General features: G+C 41.5%; 2 protein-coding genes and 1 long non-coding RNA gene across 3 annotated transcripts in view; 1 reads left to right on the top strand and 2 right to left on the bottom strand.

Annotated features, from left to right (window-relative positions):
- Positions 1-7,714: 7,714 nt before the first annotated feature.
- Positions 7,715-9,357, bottom strand: LOC135490755 (uncharacterized). Its single transcript, XR_010447764.1, has 3 exons — positions 8,668-9,357; positions 8,302-8,367; positions 7,715-7,896 (listed from the first exon to the last, which is right to left on the bottom strand). It is a non-coding gene; the product is annotated as an uncharacterized LOC135490755 (long non-coding RNA).
- A 4,961-nt stretch (positions 9,358-14,318) lies between these two features.
- LOC135485555 (FMRFamide-activated amiloride-sensitive sodium channel-like) lies at positions 14,319-16,280 on the top strand. Its single transcript, XM_064767730.1, has one exon. It carries the CDS (start codon positions 14,319-14,321, stop codon positions 16,278-16,280), a length of 1,962 nt encoding a protein of 653 aa, XP_064623800.1.
- A 485-nt stretch (positions 16,281-16,765) lies between these two features.
- The window catches only part of LOC135488984 (polycystin-1-like), a 39,563-nt gene continuing 37,044 nt past the window's right edge, over positions 16,766-19,284 (bottom strand). Inside the window, exon 37 of the mRNA XM_064774026.1 lies at positions 16,766-19,148. Coding sequence (XP_064630096.1) covers positions 18,414-19,148 — 735 coding nt within the window. The 3' untranslated portion in view covers positions 16,766-18,413. The remainder of the gene's footprint in view (positions 19,149-19,284) is intronic.

Here is a 19,284-nt window from a genome sequence, read left to right as displayed (position 1 = left end):
CTGTCTTGAAATAATAGTCTTTTAAACGTCTATTTGATATAAACAATGGAAATGTACTTGGCATGATCACTTCCACGGTTTAAATACCTGTTTGTGTTTTGTCGTCAGCAAACCTCAAACTCTCAAGCCAGTCAAATTTGTATTTAAGGCCGTGAATTAAGCAATCGGAATACCTCAGCTATATTGCATTCAGCTCATTCAAAAGAAACAACAGCCACAGATTGGCTGTCATCTGTAAACGGAAACTGCGCAGATGATATCTGGTATATGTCAGCACAATTACTAAAATTGTAACTGCGCAATTTTTCGTTTGACTGTATGAAAAACTAAACAAAACTAAAATAACTTTTACGAATATTTTAATTGTAAACTTCTGATAAGTTCATATAACACGTTCATATCAAGTTCACTGCTACATGTAACACGATTAATGAAGAAAAAAAATCCATGATCAAATTCATCGGAGGAAACTGACGGAATCAACTGCCACGTACATGTACATGTAAAGAAAAATGTATTTCATGTTTAACAAAAAGATACTAATTTATGTGTCATTTATGACAAAAAATCATCAAAAAGCTGTACGGTATCTCCCTACTCAATATACTAACATTCGGACGAGGCAGCATTTCAGCGATGATGCATGAAAAAATTGATTTGTCTTACACTAACATTCAAGATGTGAGCACAATGGCCCCTGGATTGTTTTTTTTCAGATGTTGACACCAAATGGATGGCAATACTGAAATACAGTAAACATTGAACTCGCACAAACCGGATACCCGGCGTAAAATGTATATACAAGAATACACATTCGAGTTGAACAATAATAAGAACGCTGTTGTAGAAGCTACAGATTGATGTATAGAGAATATATGCTACTTCCGCTGTCAGCCTCTGCCGCCATTTTGTCTCTGAAGAAATCCAGATCGGATGTTAAGCATTTGCCGTTAGAGGGCGTGTACGAAAATGACCAACAGTTGTCGTTTTCATTGCATATGCTCAAACATTCAAATGTGGATGACGCAACAGACTCGGAAAGGTTTTGCGCGTTTGGAATCTTGTAATCGGACTTGACAAGTTGATACCAGTTTCTTGGATCGTCCACGCCTAAAAACAAAAATACAATGTTAAAGACACGAGCGGAACAGGAGTCCCTGGTCGACTGAGTTAAGCTTTTGTTAACCTTTCGCCATTAGTCGGAATTTTGGATGAACCTGAGGATAAGAGTGTGGTTCACCCTCGCAAACTAAACCTCATTCTTATCTTCAAATGTTAGTTGGTTCTATCAACTGGGTAACCGCACAAATATCTTAATAGCTGTGTTGTATTCGAAGGTTTTTTGCACAGTCAGAAATAGATAAAAAGAAGAAGGTTATTTTGCACAGTCAGAAAGAGATGAAAAGAAGTTGACTGTTTGATACTTAGGGTTTTTGTTTACTCACGTCCTTGTCTCATTCGTTTTAGGCAGACCTTCCTGACTCTTTTGAAGTCGTTTCCTTTCAGAGCCGTATTGAATAACATAATGCAGCTCATGGCCCCCTCGAAATTGGTCGGAATGCCATGTGAATCTTCTTCACGGCCAATGTAAACCTTGCTAGCCGCCGAAGTTGTAGCATTACAATTTTTCGATATGGTTTTGTCCACAACTTTTCCATCCATAAAACCTGTTACTCTGCCTGAAGCCTTTTCATAAGATACGCCGACGAACCGCCAAACGCCTAACTTGATTTTGAGACTGTCGAACCCAGTACTTGGTCCGGTTCCGCTCTCGCTGCATGTCGATTGCAAGCTCATCAAAAGGTTCTGGGCCGGGTAGAGAGCTACATGCAAGCCACGGGTACCAGTGCTGGCCGTAGTCGCCCATTCTATTAGTATCATCCCATCTTGATGGGCAACTGAAAGTTTTATAAATCCTGTGAACGACCAACCAGAATGTTTTCCTACATCAGTGGTGCTGGTGAGGCTAACAGAGGCATACGAATTAGTACGTGTGAACAAGACGGCGGTGTCTGGTTCACCAGTCGGTCCGATACCACTGGTCAAGCCGGAATACGTTGCGTGGTTGCCCCTGCCTGAAAGATCTGTGCCGTTTGTTTCGCTTGTGAACTGCCAGTGTCCTACTGGCGCAGGGGAGAAGTAAACTGGAAAGTAAAAAAACACACGTGGGAATGCATGCCACGACCTACACTCCGGACGCAGTGGACTGGCAAGACTGACAACTGGACTGCACCTCGAGTCTAGCCATTACTTGGGATGCTTGCTACGTACTGTTTATTTCAAAAGGATCAGCAAATATAATCTGTGTTATCTTCAATGACACAGCACAGTTTGACACAGTTTAGATCATTCCATCACTGCACAGAGCAAATTTTTGCTCACACGGAACAGTAATCGGAGATACATGATGACTGTCATAAATCTCTCACTTTTTTATATCTTTCCATTTTCCGAGCTACAACATTTTTGGTTGATACTGATGATGTAAAATACACTACGGTGACTGGGCAGCCGCCAGCTTGGTACCAATGCCCCTAATTATATATATACATGTATACTCCTTTGGTCCATTAATAATAACTATATATCATACCAAGAATTCGTAGACTATGAATTCTTGATCATACTATACACTTACCGTAGGCATCTGCATGTACAAATGTTCCAGAGCGAAACAGAACATATACAAACGATGTCACTAAAAACAGGACGTCACCCATTGCCATATTTTGTCGCATTGGTGTTTGAATTATACCTTCATGGGTAGGGGTACCCGACCTGGTCCTCCTCGCAAGCCATCACATCAGTTTTGCACTCCTATGCATTTTGTAAAGAAAATCGCCCCATTATTTTTCTGTCACCCAGTCTGAACGCATTGACAGTTTAAAAGCAAAATATCGATTTCTTGGTCACAGTGCCTTTCTAATATTTTCTAGAGTGCTCAACAACCTATTCAGACTGACTCTCATTCGAGCAATTACCGCCTTGAAAACAAATGGACACAAATCATGTAGTTGCAAAGTGATTTCGATAGGATAATGCATCCGTTCAGTTCTCCGAGCACTCTGTTCGAGCAGATTGCAGGATTCGGTCAAGTATGTTTATGGCATAAAATGTAATATTATTCATGCCATAGTCCCATTCAATTTGGTTCATTTTAAGTGTTGCAAAGTGCTACATAGAACGTTTCATTCAGACGTTTATTTTGACTTGTTTTAAAAACTAAAACGTGTCAAATTAAGTGGGCCTGAGTGGTGAATAAATTTTATCAAAGTGCTTTTTCATTTTATGGAAATATCAACCTATTAATGCTTTGCAATCATATTACATCCAAACGTGATCTTCAATTTCACTTGGTTGGTTTAGTTTAGCTTGTTTCAATTGGCTCGTTTTAACATTCACATACTCTCATGTTAAAGGGAACCTATTTGATGGGAACTTAGCTGAGCCAAACTCAATTTATTTTCTCGGTTCCGCCCCTCTTTGTGACATTTTGAACAAATAAGTCGAATCAGGCACCAATTTTACCCCTAGCTGCTGTCTCTGGCGGCAGATGAGTTATCATTATTTATTGCCCCAAGATTTTCTGTCTCGCTGGTGTATGACAAGCACCATTTCTGCGCTGCCGTGAACATCTTTATTGGGGCCGAAGACAGTACAAAGGCACCTGTGCGGTTTGCGGCAGGCCTTGTTATATACGCTTCCACATTTGGAATATTTTATGCGAATTTGAGTACGTTATTGCAGAACAAGAGGTGTCGGCTTTCGTTCCTTCGATAGGAGAGTAGAGTAGCTTCAGTTTCACGGCAGCTAAGGAATCTGAAAATTCAACAGGGAAAAATCGGCCACAACGGAAATGGTTTGTGACAGTTTACCTGAATCGACAAGAAAGCATCCTTATCGAAGGGGAATAAGAATAAGGATATCTCCCTGCTGCAGCCTCGGTCTCATGAATGTTGGCCTTTTCAGCTTCTAAATTGCAGTACATTCTGTGGCGCATGGTACTCCCACCGAGGTTGGCATCTCGCGATTTCGTATTCTCCATCTCGCGGTTTATAATAAGCTGTCTCAGGCTATAATCCCAGGATGCACAGACGAGTCAGTCTGACACATGCGAGATGATAGGGAACTCGTTGATTCAATCAAATTGTTTTGTAGGGCGAATGGCCAAGTCTGATTTATCCCTAGAAAACTACTTAATTTCCACCCCTTCCTTTATACAGAGAAAGGAATTTACTAAAGAATTAGTGCTCGCAACTTACAAATCGAGGTGGGCCGTCACAGCAAACCTAAAAAACAGTTTAGAAGAGACTTTGTTTGAACTGCGAGTGTAACAATGTAGAAGATGAAAAGCATCTGCTGCTGGAATGATCTTTGTATAATCAGGAGAGAATTGATTTTTTTCCGATCCTAGATTACTTCACACCTTTCCGGGCTCTTAATAAGGAACACAAGTTTTCCTTATGTCATACAACCACGGTGACACTGAAATCTGTAAATATGTAACAAATGCCCCCCTGGAAAAAATGTCCGGCCCAATTGTATTCTGCAATATGGTTCTATAGAGACCCTGACCGTCAATAGCTCAGAGATTGAAGCGCATAATAGTATCCTTTGTTTCCCGGGCATTCTATCCTAGGACATTTTAAACTTCTACACCGGCAGCAGCTCGTTTTCGAGATATGGGTGCGTTCGAGCTGCACGTGCTGTGTTTGTTTCGACATCATTTTTTAGCCATGGCCGGATTTTAACGTTTTGAAATCCGCTTTTGGTGTTGTCATCATTCCCTCTCAGCTTGACGATGAATTTTATATTGTTTCCAATAGTTTATCGTGTAACATTTTGCATCTAGTGTCTACACGTATCAGGGCCTGATTCACAGAACCCATTATAAAAGGCAAAAAACACCGACATCGAATTAGTTTTAAAGGAAATAGGTACCAAACACCTTCTCAGTCAAAAACAAGTAACTGTGGTGAATTTCAATGAAAGATACTAGTATCTTATGCCAAAAATACTGTATGAGCATTTTGCCATGTTGTGAAACAATATATTGCCAATTTAGGAAATGCAGCGTTGCTTTAGGAAATCGGTTGCCGAATTTGCTAACACAATAAAAGCGTTTCCCGTTTGGGAAATTGTCCGGACTGATAAAGCAAGGTCGGTTAAAATACGCGAAGCTCACTAATTATCAATATTATTTTGTCCATCCCGCCGGCTTCAGGGAAAAGGTGGCCGAGGCCAAATTTATTTCAAGCTGACGTAAAATATTACATACTTTTACAAAGTAGGTACCTTTGGTAGAAGGAACCGTACACGTCATTTCCGGGATTGGCCTGGTTTTCTAAATCTTAAAAAGCTTTTATCAGCATCATGGTCTGAGGACGTTCTGATCGGCTGCTTCGAACAGCAGTCACATAAACAGTCGATATGTATATTATATATTGTTTTCTCAACTCTGAATTAAGACATGATTTAATAGAAATGTCTTAGGGAGACCAACATTCAGTCCGTGTCCTCCCTTGAAAGAAAGCTTCGCCGGGCCATAAAATGGCACACTCCAAAGCATCATGCATGAAACAATTCTGTCGCTGTCTGTATCTGGTAAACAGTTGTCCTCATATCCGTCTCCACTTCTGTGTTGTTATTGCGAGTAACACGATTGACATATCCTTATTCACGATGAAAGTGACAATTTGTCATGTTCTATGCAGGGAAGGAGACTGATGAAGGTGTATATTACATCATTAAACCTCCATGGATGTGCGTGATAAAAGCAGTAATAACGAAAGTGTGAATAGGGACTTGTAATGTATGATGTCAATTTAGAATAGTGGTAATTGCAAAGTGGTAATGTAATACATTATCTGTACAATATAGATAAGGTTACAAGAGGGAATACTATAAGTGATGAATGGTGACATTTAGGCATTTGCGCTTCATTTGGAGAAAAAAAAACGTTTTGGGGTATTTTTGTGAGACCAACCCACGGGAGCCTTGCCGGATTACAGTGTACAGGTAGCCCTCATGTATGACACGGCAAGGATGCACAACAATTTGGGAATGTTTTTACGAATATGGTATTCTTGCACATTCTTGGTGGATAAGAGTGAGTTCCATACACTTCGATGTAGGCTTTACGGACATTGGGTGATATGAATAAAGACTAGCAAATGCTTTTACTTCAATTTTGTACAGAAAGGCCTAGTGTAAATGTACATGGAGTTTTAGATAAAAGCATTTACCAGTCTTTATTCATATCACCCATTGTTACATGTATCTGAACTCGTTCTTCTCAACACAGTCATGTAATTTCTAGTACTTCTCATAAAACTTGCTTAATTTTAAATGTCACCTCTAATAGATTTAATCGCGACTGGGATTATTCGATTTTATATAATCTTGTTAAATCTTCAACAGACACAAACATGTGTCCCTTTTTGTGGTCAACAATGTACGAAGGGTGTGGTGGAAGATTGCAGACATTTTCTAATCAAAAAATTAAATAATGCGCATGATCCCTTAACGTACATGAAGACTGATGACAAAATTTGGGTCACTAGCATGTCGACGCACTTACCGCGGCCAAATCAAATGGACTCGTATTTCCAGACGGAATTCTTGTACTCCGTAATTATTTCATCTCATGTTCAGATAAGACATCGTCTGCCATTCTCAAGGGATGCCTTTACTAGATTTGTACGCCAGTCATTTTATGTTCGTGATGGCAGTAGAGTTTCATTTGATCCAACGGGACTCGGAAGCGCTTCACACAGCCTTGATAATTATGAGGTTCATTGGCAGAAGAAAAATACAATTTTTGTACTTCGTATATCGTTACTCAAGAAAGCAACATGGAAAGATGTTCTCCTCTCATAAGGACTGGATGCGTGTATGCGTAGTTATTTCGTTAATGAATAGAAGAACATTTACACTAGTGTATGTGTGAAAGTGCTAGCGTGCAGTGTGCTTAACATGTGACATCCAGAAGTATTAAGGTAGCAGGAAGGGTTGGGCGTTTGTGGTTTCTGAGTCTGAGGGGGTTGGTGTCTGTTGACTGTGCTTTAAGAGAGACTAGGCATGGCGCCAGTCTCTCTTAAAGCACAGTCAACAGGCATTTGGTCTCAGTATTTGGGTTTTGATTGCCATGACTGTACCCCTGTAAAAGTCAGAGGAGGAGAAGTTTGGAATGATGAAAGCATTGAAGAAGAAGAAATGTTATTATTGAGGAAAGCAAAATTTATTATGAGACTAGAAGGCAGTGTCCTGACTTGATTATTTTGAAAATGGCGGTCTGAACACATTAAAAGGTGGAACATGGCATTTTATCGACTTTGAAGTGCTCCGCAGTTAAAGGGAGACTATAGGCAGCAGCTAGGTAGGCAAGATAAAGTCATACAAATTTGCCAATAGGGGTCAGTCATATCTCTAGGCATGGCGCCAGTCTCTCTTAAAGCACAGTCAACAGGCATTTGGTCTTAGTATTTGGGTAAGTACAGAATCAAGGCAGCTCAGAGAGCAATGATTGAACGATGCTGTGGACAAGTCCAAGGATACTGCATCAGTCACGACCAACTTCTCATCAGAAAGCGTCACCACCAGCATATTCAATGTTCAGTTCCAACCTGTACCAGTCCAATGCACGCCTGTCATGGTCAGCAGTGGTCAGCTTAGCGCGATATGGAACATTCTTCCGAAACTCAAGAGAGGGAAGTCTGCTCATTTGCCTATCTCGCGCACTGCTCCTTCTTGTCAAACATCGTAGTGAAATCGTGGTACAGTGGGGCGTCCTCGAGGATTGCAGCTGGTCGGACAGACGTGAGGTGGAATGTGGGCGGCTGCACTTCTTCGTTGATGTGCGATGGCAGATAGCACAGTTGTTGCGTTGCATGACAGCTGAAAGTGAATGTGATATCATAGAACTGAGGCGTTTGCAATGAGACTATAGGTGAAGTAGAAGCAAGGAGTGAAATGGGCCATCTTCCAGTGACTAATATACAGAGTAAGGGCCCTGGGTGTTGTTAGATTCAGCATTGAATGTATTCCTCGTACAAGCGTGAATAGTGTGGACATACAGTGAGAGGTGAGAGACCCCTATTGACTACTTCTTGTAACTTTATCTTGGATATTATATTAGTATTGAACTTCTAGCCATGGAATATGAAGAAATTGAAGTTGTAGGCATGGAATATGAAAAATTATTCAACGGTGAAAGACATTATTCCATGAGGCTTTGCCGTGATCGCAAAGGACGCGACGTGATTGGTTCACATGCTAATGAGGTATGATAATGATAATTACCTCTATAATGCTACTTGGATAGCGACTGTGTCATTGACTGCAACAGTGGTCTATGTCAATGTGTACCTGTAATGTCAATGAAGTATGATGAGGTGATGACGATAGTGCAATTATTAAATATTGGCAAGAGATCATACTGCAACATAGGTCTTGTTTTTGACAGATGACTGTGCGACATTCCCATTGGGTCTTGTTAGAGTCAGCGCTGCATGTATTCCTTGTACAAGCTTGAATAGTTGTGACGGACTTTGAGGGGTGAGAGACCCCTATCGGCTACTTCGTCTAACTTTATCTTGCCTACCTAGCTGCTAGCAATAGTGCCCCTTTATCAAGACTGAAACCCACTGTGTGGGGCTAAGAAATTACCTTTATAATCCTAGTTGGATAACCACTGTGTAGATGATTTGAAGAGTGCTCTGTGGATGTGTGCCTGTAATGTCAATGAAAGTATGATGAGGTGATGACGATAGTGGAATGACGAAATATTGGAAAGAGATCTATTCCTAGAAGAACATATGTCCTATTTTGACTAGGTGGCGCATTTTAGAATCAGCAGTGAGCACTGTGTGTAACATGGTGGAGGCAGCGGAGATAATAACTGTGTCGAAAGTATTGTTATAGGGCCTTCCCTAGGCCCATGGGGTTAAATTTACAATCCACGATTGAAAAGACGTAGTTTGATCGCATTCAACTATAAATCCATTGAACAGTTGTGTTCCTTTAGTCAACCGATGACCTTTTGTTGGGCCATGATCGGGGATTGTAAACTGTAAATGTATTATGGACTGGGAGACGGGGGAAACACAAGTGAAATAGACCAAAACAAGTGATTTTGGGGCTTTGGTTTAGACGCATGCCCCACATGCGCCATGCGGGATTATACGGTTCATGTGAACTTGTTGACATCTACATGATCTAGTGCTGTTATTGGTCATGGTACATGGTAGGCCTAATCATCATGGCTATATGTTTCAGGAAAAGCTCGGAGTAAAATGAACTGCCGATGAATAATGATGTTGTTCATGTTTACCATGTTTACTAGTACATAGCCATAGGGTATGCACTGGCCAGTGCACTTTCTGCACGTCGTCATGGTCATGTACGTGATACCGTAACCTTGCATATTTTGTTTTTTGAATGCACATGCTTTTTGGGGAAAATCACTTGTACCAACACTAATGAATAATGTCTTCTTATCCCTATGACTCCATACACAGTGAGGGCATTGTCCCATTCCCATCAAATGGTAACTTATTGTACCGTATTAGGGTGGAAGTTGGGGAGCAGATACCTACCGTTGCACGCCTGTCATAATCAGTAGTGATGAGCTTAGCGCGATATGGAACATTCTTCAGAAACTCAAGCGAGGGAAGTCTGCTCATTAACATATCTCGCGCACTGCTCCTTCTTGTCAAACATCGTAGTGAAATCGTAATGGAAAACGTCTGGCTTTGCGCCAGACGTTGAGACTAATAAGTGAAGAACTGATAGGTAAAGAACTTCTACTTGCGCGAGACTGCTCTGATAAAATTATCATTGCAGAGACTACGGTGACGTACACATATATTTTTTACAATCAAAAATGCCCTCAAAAGACGACATGGAATGATTATTTTATTGATATTTCCTACTATATACCTTCCAATTATCACTTTATACAAATAGATCGGCGTTAGGTCGCATGCTTTTCTTTCCTGGTGACAATATAAAGCAAAATAGTTGCAACCCCGTAAATGCGCTATAAGTCCAATAATAAGTGACGGTGACCCGTTATAAATGTTTCGCCAGCTTCGCTTTTTTGCCGCTACGCGGCGCGTTGGGCCCTTGCGTCGAGGTGAAACATACATGTATATACAACTTAGTGATTTGGTACACCAATACTATTACACTGAGAGCGCCAATAATATCATTCAGATATTGGGGTTTTTCAATGCACGCACATGAGCTCAATGATCTCACTAGTTTCTGCGCCGGTTAGGAGGTCGTGTAATGGATGTAGATGGAGGCAAATGCTTAAACTAGCACAGAGTCAGTGAAGACGAAAGTGATTAGGAAAATGATAAAGTGTCGCAATGCAATATTTCCAGCTCAGTGAGCGCAAATTAAACACAATAATCTCGTTTGTTTACGATTGCTTCGCGAAAGGTGGGCGTGAACAAGATGGATAACCAAATGTATCGCATGGCTGCTTTTTGTTATTTAGGAATTGAAGTTGTAATTAAGCATCGTTGGGTCAAATGAAACTTCACTGCCATCCCGAGTGCACATATAAATGACTGGCGGCCAAATCTTGTGAAAGCATCCCTTGAGGATGTTTTTAACAAATGCTCACAAACTAGCTGCAAAATCTCAAATGATGCATCGTGATTTAAAGATAGGATTTTTAAGCCACTTGAGCCATTTGAGAGATGCATTATCGATCGGACAAGATTTTGAGAAAAAGCCGCGAGTCGGAAATTTGGTATTGTACAGGGTGTTTAAAAAAAGGGAACCGAAATTAATTTGTTCATTTCTTGGACTTGGCTAAATATTTTGGAAATTGGCAAACACCATTTATTACCTAATGATAGTCCTCTTTTTATGCACAAAGCAGTTCAATCAACCATGTCAGAACTGGTCTTGCACCAGATTTACCGCAGCCTAACTCCGACAAAGAAAAATTACCATTAGTCCTCAGCAATATTTGTGTTCAATGATTTAACATCTGGGTGCTTATTCCTGCCGTAACCTAACCCCAGTGTCCTTCGACATGCCCCTCATTCCTTTCAACACAAACTTCAGCTCTGGTTCTCATTGCTCTCAATGCATCCCTGATTACGTCTCTCTATCCTCTTAAGGTCTCAACTGCAGCGACGATTCTGGCACATCGGTCATTGATATCTTGTAGAGGCGCCCTGTTAACTTGGTTCTCAAGATGTCCCCACAAAAAAAACCCACAGGGGTAAGGTCGGATCAGGGGACCTTGGTGGCCACTCAATCTCATGGTTGATTGCACCTAATGCATCTGCTACTTGCTGGAGGCTTCCAGTCCTCAACCACACTGTTACCACAAGCACACGTTGCTCAGTTGTAAGCTGTATTTTGCTGGTCTGAGAAAATGAGCAACCTTTCCAACTTTTAAGGAGTGCGCAATCAAAAAAAAAACATGCAGAGATGCCCAACAAAAGCCCTTCACTGGGCACACAAGGTTCAATCACTACCAAAACATCTATCTGGTGCAAGACCAGTTCTGACATGGTTGATTGAACTGTTTCGTGCTCAGCCATCTGTGTCAGTAAATTGGATTTCTTGGTGTCATAAGAAAGAGGACATCATGAGGTAATAAATGGTGGTTGCAAATTTCCAAAATATTAAGCTATGTCCAAGAAATTAAGAAATTAATCTCGGTTTCCTTTCTATTGAAACACCCTGTATATGAATGACGTAATGTACGATACTGCAGCACTGAGGGTCCCATAGATCATTACCAATTCAATTCGATCAACGGAATGCATCATCCCGGATGCATCACCTGAACCTGTCTAGCAATATTGGGTCGTAGTTTTGAGATTTGACTACATGCAGATGCGTCATTAATAACAAACGAAATTTCTTACTTGCGCACGCTGGGGCTTGGCGGTTGTACATCTATATGTATGGCTTACATGCGAATAGCAGGTCCGTCGCCATTCTGTATGACAATCGGAATACCTGTCGCTCTTGAGTTCCGGTACGGCTTTAACTACTACCTCAGTCATCTATCAGTTGGGGCAAAGCGGGAGGGACTGCCTGCCCTGTGCCAACTGAAATTAACAATATGGAGCAAAGTCTGTCATACCTATTGACCTGGGGAGATTTATTAACAACATAAAAATTAGGACAATCTATTACAACTTCTTAGCCAATAGCCAATAAGTCATCATGATATAAGTCATTTGATCGGCGATAATCACCGTACAATTTAGAAGAACTTTCTTTTCATTTTGATGCTTGGAGTATCACTGTTACGGGCAATATGCACAAACCAGTGTTAAGAAAATGTTGATTTTGAGACGTGTACCATCATACCAGGCTCAAGACCACTAGAATAACGCTGGGTGTTGGGACCGATACTGCGTCCAAAGACAATGTAAATGGAACAGGATCCGACAAGGAATTGACATTGGATGATTGAATGTACCGTATATTGATCAACCAATACGAAAAAAACCATAAATTGCAATTTCGCCAGGGGTACCATGGTTACCAGACCCGCAGTCGGCTAATGAAGTGGATCTTGATTAGATTTTGCTTACTTCAGACGGCAGTGGTGTGTAGTATCCACTAATTCCAATAGCTGATAATTAATATCCATCAATTTGACGATCCTCATTTATTTTTGAAGAGATTCCGTCTTAATCTCTTTAAACTCACAATTCGTATTCTTTCATCATGAGTGCTTTGAAGCATTGCTCTTCAGACTTATCATCAAACATATTTCATTCATACAAAGTTTACCAACGATGATAAATGTCCTCGTTGTTGCTCGCGTCGTATTTGCTGTATGAACGCCTGGGCGCCTTGTCTCAGACAACGCTGGGCCAGCGTCGCGGAAGGATGGTAATCACAGTTGTGGGGAGTGTCTATTACCGAGGATAGCATTTCTGACAACGAATGGTGATTGCTCTTAAGATTGATGGGTATATTGTGTTTCTTTTTTCCGCCGACTGGGCTGGTTTACAATTGGGTGTGCCAGTTTTCCCGTCTTTGGCGTAACTCTTGATGAATGAACTAACATGGCCGTCAGGAATATCCCATTTGGAACAGTTTCAGAAACTATACCGGGATAGGACTAGCCATTATGACGTGAACTCTCAGTGTCTTCTTCTTTTATAACGACGATTCAATAGCTACGCCTTTGGAAAATGGAATGCTAGGTTTGCTTTATATCATGAACGCCTGGGCGCCTTGTCTGGACCAACGCTGCGCCAGCGACGTATAAGGATGGTCATCTACAGTCATGTGGGGTGCGTCTTCTCCGACTGCTAGGATTCCTGACGAAGAATGGCGATTTTCTTCAAGATTCACAGGTAAACTCTAAGTATATTGCTTTCCTCTCACTGCACTTGGTATATGTGCGCGTTGCAACGGTGTCCGTTATCTTCGCAACACCTGACAGATACACCGAAAAAGGATACCAATTTTATATTGTTGACAGGTTTTCATGGAAAAAGTAGCAATGCTATAAGATGATGACTTAACAAATGTGATCGATTTTCAGTTGACTTGCAGCTTGCATCTCACAGAACCAAATCTTCGAGGTCAAATATAGAGAATGAGACTTCAGGAATACCATACATCAAATGCGTAGTGGATAATCCGATTTGGAATATCGTTGGACGGCGATTTCATCCTTAATTTGTGATTACAGGAGATTTGGGCCACCAATCTTCATTGAGATTGACGAATTATTGGCGACCGAACAATCAACAAACTCTCCCTCATCATCCTGCAAAGACTGCAACTGACTACAATCCAGCAGCACTTCGAGTTAAAACCCGGGTCGGGCCATTAAGAATCCCGAGTCCATTAGAGGTAGAATATGTTGCTTGGCTACCAGTCTCTTGTCTTATGTCTTTCATAGGCTATGAAATCTCCCCGGGGCCATTTGTACGTAAATCAACGGTCCTAGTGGAATCGCGGCCGAAATGAGAAATGTGCGTTATCCAGTATTATGGTCAACCCTATGAGGATTAAAGTTCGGTCGTTCGATATATCAGTGTTTTTGCGAGTAACGACTAACATCAGGCTTTCATAACGGGAATGTGTCTAGCTGATAGACGTCTGGCCTTTTTTATCGAAAAACACGAACTGAAATTCTTGCAAAAAGTGCTATGATCGTGATCCCTGCTTTGGATTTATCTTGGTTATTGTGTTACGGACATCACTTCGCGTCGTTTTTTGACACCAATTTTTGATACTTTCAAAAAGGTGGCACCCAGTATAATTTCACCCAAAACAATTTTGTACAAAAGGAGTATCCGTAGATAGAATTCGATATGGAGGCTAAGCATGCGACGCCCCCGTGGCCGAAGGTCGACGTGCACGCGGCCCCACGCACAGTCAGGGAAGTCTTCATTAAGTTTGGATTACTCAGCACGGTTCGTGGCATCCCGAGGATCTTTAAGGCGAGGAATCCGTTCTTGTCGATATTATGGGGAGTAGTTGTTGTGACATTTCTGTCTATTTCACTCTACCAGGCGATTTATATAATATCCGGGTACCTGCGCTTTAGCACGTACCAGGAGCAGACGATAAAGTTATCGCAGTCAACCAGGTTCCCGGATGTAACAATCTGTAGTTTGCAGCCATTCAGGAGTTTCAAATCGCTAAAGCGGGAAAGGGTTAAGAAGGCGGAATTGATAGTGAATGAATACTTTTATAATGTTAGTAAAAAGATATCAAATTATTCTTACGAGGAATATTATCAATCCGAGTTGAAGTATTACAAAGGAGAGGAAGTTACGCCATTTACTTGGGAAAGGAATGGTGGGGATTATTATGACGATGATGATGGTGACCTTGACCTTGACCTTGACCTTGAATCGAACCTTTGGGAAAGTGATAACGACGACGAAATCAAGCATGCGGCGGGTGGACGCAGGCCTAAACGACGGTCTCCGGTTCACCACATGTCCAGTTCTGCACGGGATTACGTTGACAATGAAACTATTAGAAACTTACTGATGTCTACGACAGGTCTTTTTCAAAACATCGATAGCCATTTGAGAAAAAAATTGAGTCATCAAAGCGATTTGATAGACGATTGTAGTTATACGATTCAGAATGGAAAACACCTAGAAACTGTCGCTTGCAAGGTCAAACTGTTTCAGTATCCACAGTATTTTAATTGCTACACGATTCAGAGAAAGGTACGAAGGGGTATGGTTGTGGGGTTGGACATTAAGTTGTATTTGGATGACGATGTGCATCTGCTTTATCCAAAGCACTACATACACGACACTGACGCTCAGAAACATGGCATCCGCGTAGTAATACACGATCCCGACACGTATCCTGATTTACACATAAATGGGTATGACATTCCGCCGGGGATGGCAGCCAATTTCAACTTGCATACTAAACTGTGGGTACATCTCCCACCTCCGTATGGAAACTGCACAGATGAAAAATTAGTTCTGAAAGACAGTCATGGGCGTACGTACAGGTATGTACAGCATACCTGTGAGGAAATGTGCATCCAGAGAAAGATAAACGAACAGTGCCATTGCATTGACCCGGGTTTAATCACCGACGCTGTCACTTCCATGGATCCGAAACAGCCGGACAAGCGGCTGCCATTTTGCGCTAACATATCATTCAGTAGACAAATCATCTCTTCCCGCCTTGCCTGTATGTATGACTTTCGCTTCAATCCGCCGGGGAAATGCCCCTGCCCGCTGCCATGTAAGCGCTACGAGTACACAAGCACCAGCGTCGACATGGCAAAATGGCCGCACGAGTCATTTCACATTCCTTTTTACCAATCGACACAAGAGACTAGAAATATTAGCTTCCCTACGATAGACAAACTGCTGAAGTCATTGCACACTTTCGTTTACGGTCTCGAGCCGATCGCGTATGAGGCGGAGTCGGATACAGACAGCATCGTGGTAGATAAACTGATAAAGACCCATGTGTTCCAACGAAACTTCGCCTCGGTCAAGGTCACCCGACCAACCTTTGAAATCCATTACGTCACTGAGAGGCCAGCAATTGATGTTTCGACTCTGATGAGTAGAGTTGGTGGAATAATGAATTTCTGGTTAGGAATCACTTTCATTACTGTCATGGAGTTCGTCGAGGTGATATACGACTCCATATTGCTTTTGTGTAGGAGGATTGCACGAAAAAAGACAAAAAATGATGATAAAGGTGAAGTTGTTAAGACAGATGATAGCAAAGACCAAGATTTGTTAGAAAAGGATGAAAGTGATTCCAAACCAGTTAGAAGTTCTTGAATTGATTCATTGTGCGTTGCCCGTTGGTTGATTTACATTGAAATGTAATGCATTATGATGTCCTATCGCCCGTTTCAGCAAAGTATTTGCACTAAATTTACCACTGAGCGCATATTTTTGCTGTCATTTTGTTATGCACGCAATTTCCGAGCAAACGGAAAAGTGCTGTATAAACGTGAAATAGGTTATCATTATCCTGTACAATGTTTGGAGCCATTTCCTTTTCCATACACGTTCCGTTCTTTATTCTCATACAGAGATGGGATAGCAATGTGTCTTTACTCGAGTTCAATTGTTTACAGCTTAAATGTAATGTGTGCGGTGATATTAGAAGCTTCTCCTTATAAATTTTGAAACAGGAGACATAATTATTCCTTCAGTCTAACATATCGGCCATATACCCGCTCTAGGTTACATGTAACTTAACTGCACGTACAATGTGGAAGCTATATGAATATAAAAATTGATAAAAAGAACGACAGGCCTTAAAATATATACATTTATCTTTTTTTCCAATTTCACTATGCTTGTTTCTAGTATAGATGATATACTATAATATACATGTACATAATCAGTGCATCATTCACACCATTTTACTGCGCCTTAAAGAGTGAACATCAACGCGCAGTGCGCTTCGTCAGACAACAAACAGTCCAAAAGACCCGGCGTGGAAGGGCCCTTCGGGATTTTTGCGTTTATTATGTTATAACGAACTGTCTATAAACTGTACATAAAACTGTAGCACCACAAAACCTTACAACATGACAATTCAAAATTATACAAATAGCCTAAAACGACCATGAACATGTTATCTATGTATCACTGAGAATATTGTTTATTCCCTTTTTGGTATCACGTATTCAACCGGTATCAAAGTATTAAAGGTCACCTACAACCCTTTGCAATTTAGGGAAAAATAATAGGGCATAAGATAAAAAACACAGTGGTCAAAAGTTTTCACACTTGTTTTTCTTATGTTATGCCCTTTACTTTAAACCCCAAGTTTAAATTTTAATAAAAGCGTTTCAGGTCACCTTTAAGCTTTTCAAAAACAAGTACAAGACAGTGTCATTGGACATAATCCATCACTTTTTCTCTATCCCTAGGTTATTGCCCAGTTTGGCTTATCAAGTTAATCCCTCGCTTAACCCCTGTTGGCCCATTTTGCTCACAAAGTTTATCCCTTACTTCGGCCCCGTTTGGTTCCTCCAGTTCGGTCTCCTCATGCCCGTCCGCCCCTCCCCAATATTCCAACGGTTTATCGCATATACTCTTTAAAAACAAAGGTTTTTGAGCGTTTTAAAAATCTCACACATCTACTAGAAACCCTGAAAAACCTCATAAGCCATTATCGTATACAGACTCAAAATCACAAATATGCCACTTTTTACATGTCTACATGGGCCTCCTGTACACCGACACCGGCCTCCATCGATCATGGTTTATAGTCTACATTCTTCACACCAACCTCACAGATGCGGCATTACCGACGTGTGGACGTGTACGGTTTTGTAAATCAACCTTATAAATATCGTATGCAGACAATGACAGAAATGACGACTGTGTACATACAAACTATTATGCCTGATAAAAGATAACGTCATCAAAAAAGCATTACTGTATGCTCCTATATGAAAACATCATAACTTGTTTAATAGAAAGAGCGTATTCTAAACAAACCTTTGCAATATATCAACAGCCTACAAAACAAGAAAATGGTCCGACAATGTTACAGACATGACAGTTATTGCAGCACCAAAATAGCAGCCTCCATTTCATCAGAAATATACCTTTGCATGTTGGAAGGCTACTTTTTAACCGCTTTCTCGCAAGACGTGCTAAAGCAGGCCTTGTTAGTTCTCAGCGTTAATTCCCAGTCCTCACTAACAAGGTCATTCATTATTAGCTCTAACCTAGTTCATTCTCTTACAGGTGGGAACGAACTATGCACAATTTGAAACCATGACTGTGTTCGGTGTTCTTGGTGGACAAAGTATTTTGCAGATGATATTAAGCTTTGAGGTATGCGAAGACGAATTCTACATGTTTTTATGGTGAACACTTCACCTACTTCAAGAGAAAGAAAGAAGCCATGGAATATGAATGTGTGGTAAGAATCCAAGTTCCTTTCGGCTACCAAGCATTTTTGCTAACCGATTTCAGGACATGCGGTGGTCGTGTTGGCCGAGCAGCCCAGGGCCTTGCGGTTGTGTTCTGCCTTGCTGGCATCGACGCACGCACATATTGAGTCGTGGGCGCTTTCGGCGCAACAGGTGGTTTCGTGTCAGCCGTGTACTGCACACTCTTGGACAGTCGACCCTCATCCGATGAGGCGTTAGACCTCACAGAGACCACGGACATATGCGAGTCTGATTTGTTTGAGTTCCCAGATGCGTTCGAAGCAGACGATATAACGGAGCGACTCGAGCTGGATTGTTTGCCAGTTGAGACCTCGGATATAGTTGTGCTAATACTTTCACGATGGCCGTTAGAGATGGTACTAATGCTGCTCCTGCCTGCAGAGGATATGGTACTGATGCTGCCTCGGGGTCTCGATGTCATCGGCCGGACTATGGGTCTTGCGGTAATCTTGACATTCTGGTTCGTTACTTTTGGTAAAGTAGACGGCTTCTTCATTATTCCCTGTGGCTGAGCCGGTGGCGATGGAGGGCGTGGAGTCCTGTTGGACCCGGCACTGTAGATGAAGCTCTTGATGGAAGGTTTAGATCGCCAAGCCGTGGCTAAGAATGTAGGCTTTGCAGTCGCCTTCACGGCGGCACGGTCGGTGCCGTACGTTGGAATTGATTCTATCATCCTTCGCGCAATATCTGAACACAACTTGGCTTCCTGGTGGTCATAATCTAGCAACTGCAAAATAATACCAGAAAGATGATTCAGAACTGACATCGCTAAATGGTGACAAAGCAGTATTATCATCAAGGACCCCGTTCTCGTTAGCCACACAATTACGCCTTTGAAGGTAATCAAGCAGCGAATAATCCTA

Source organism: Lineus longissimus, chromosome 1 (genome assembly GCF_910592395.1).
Source record: "Lineus longissimus chromosome 1, tnLinLong1.2, whole genome shotgun sequence".
NCBI classification, from domain to species: Eukaryota; Metazoa; Nemertea; class Pilidiophora; order Heteronemertea; family Lineidae; genus Lineus; species Lineus longissimus.
This window is presented reverse-complemented; position numbering and strand designations above follow the sequence as displayed.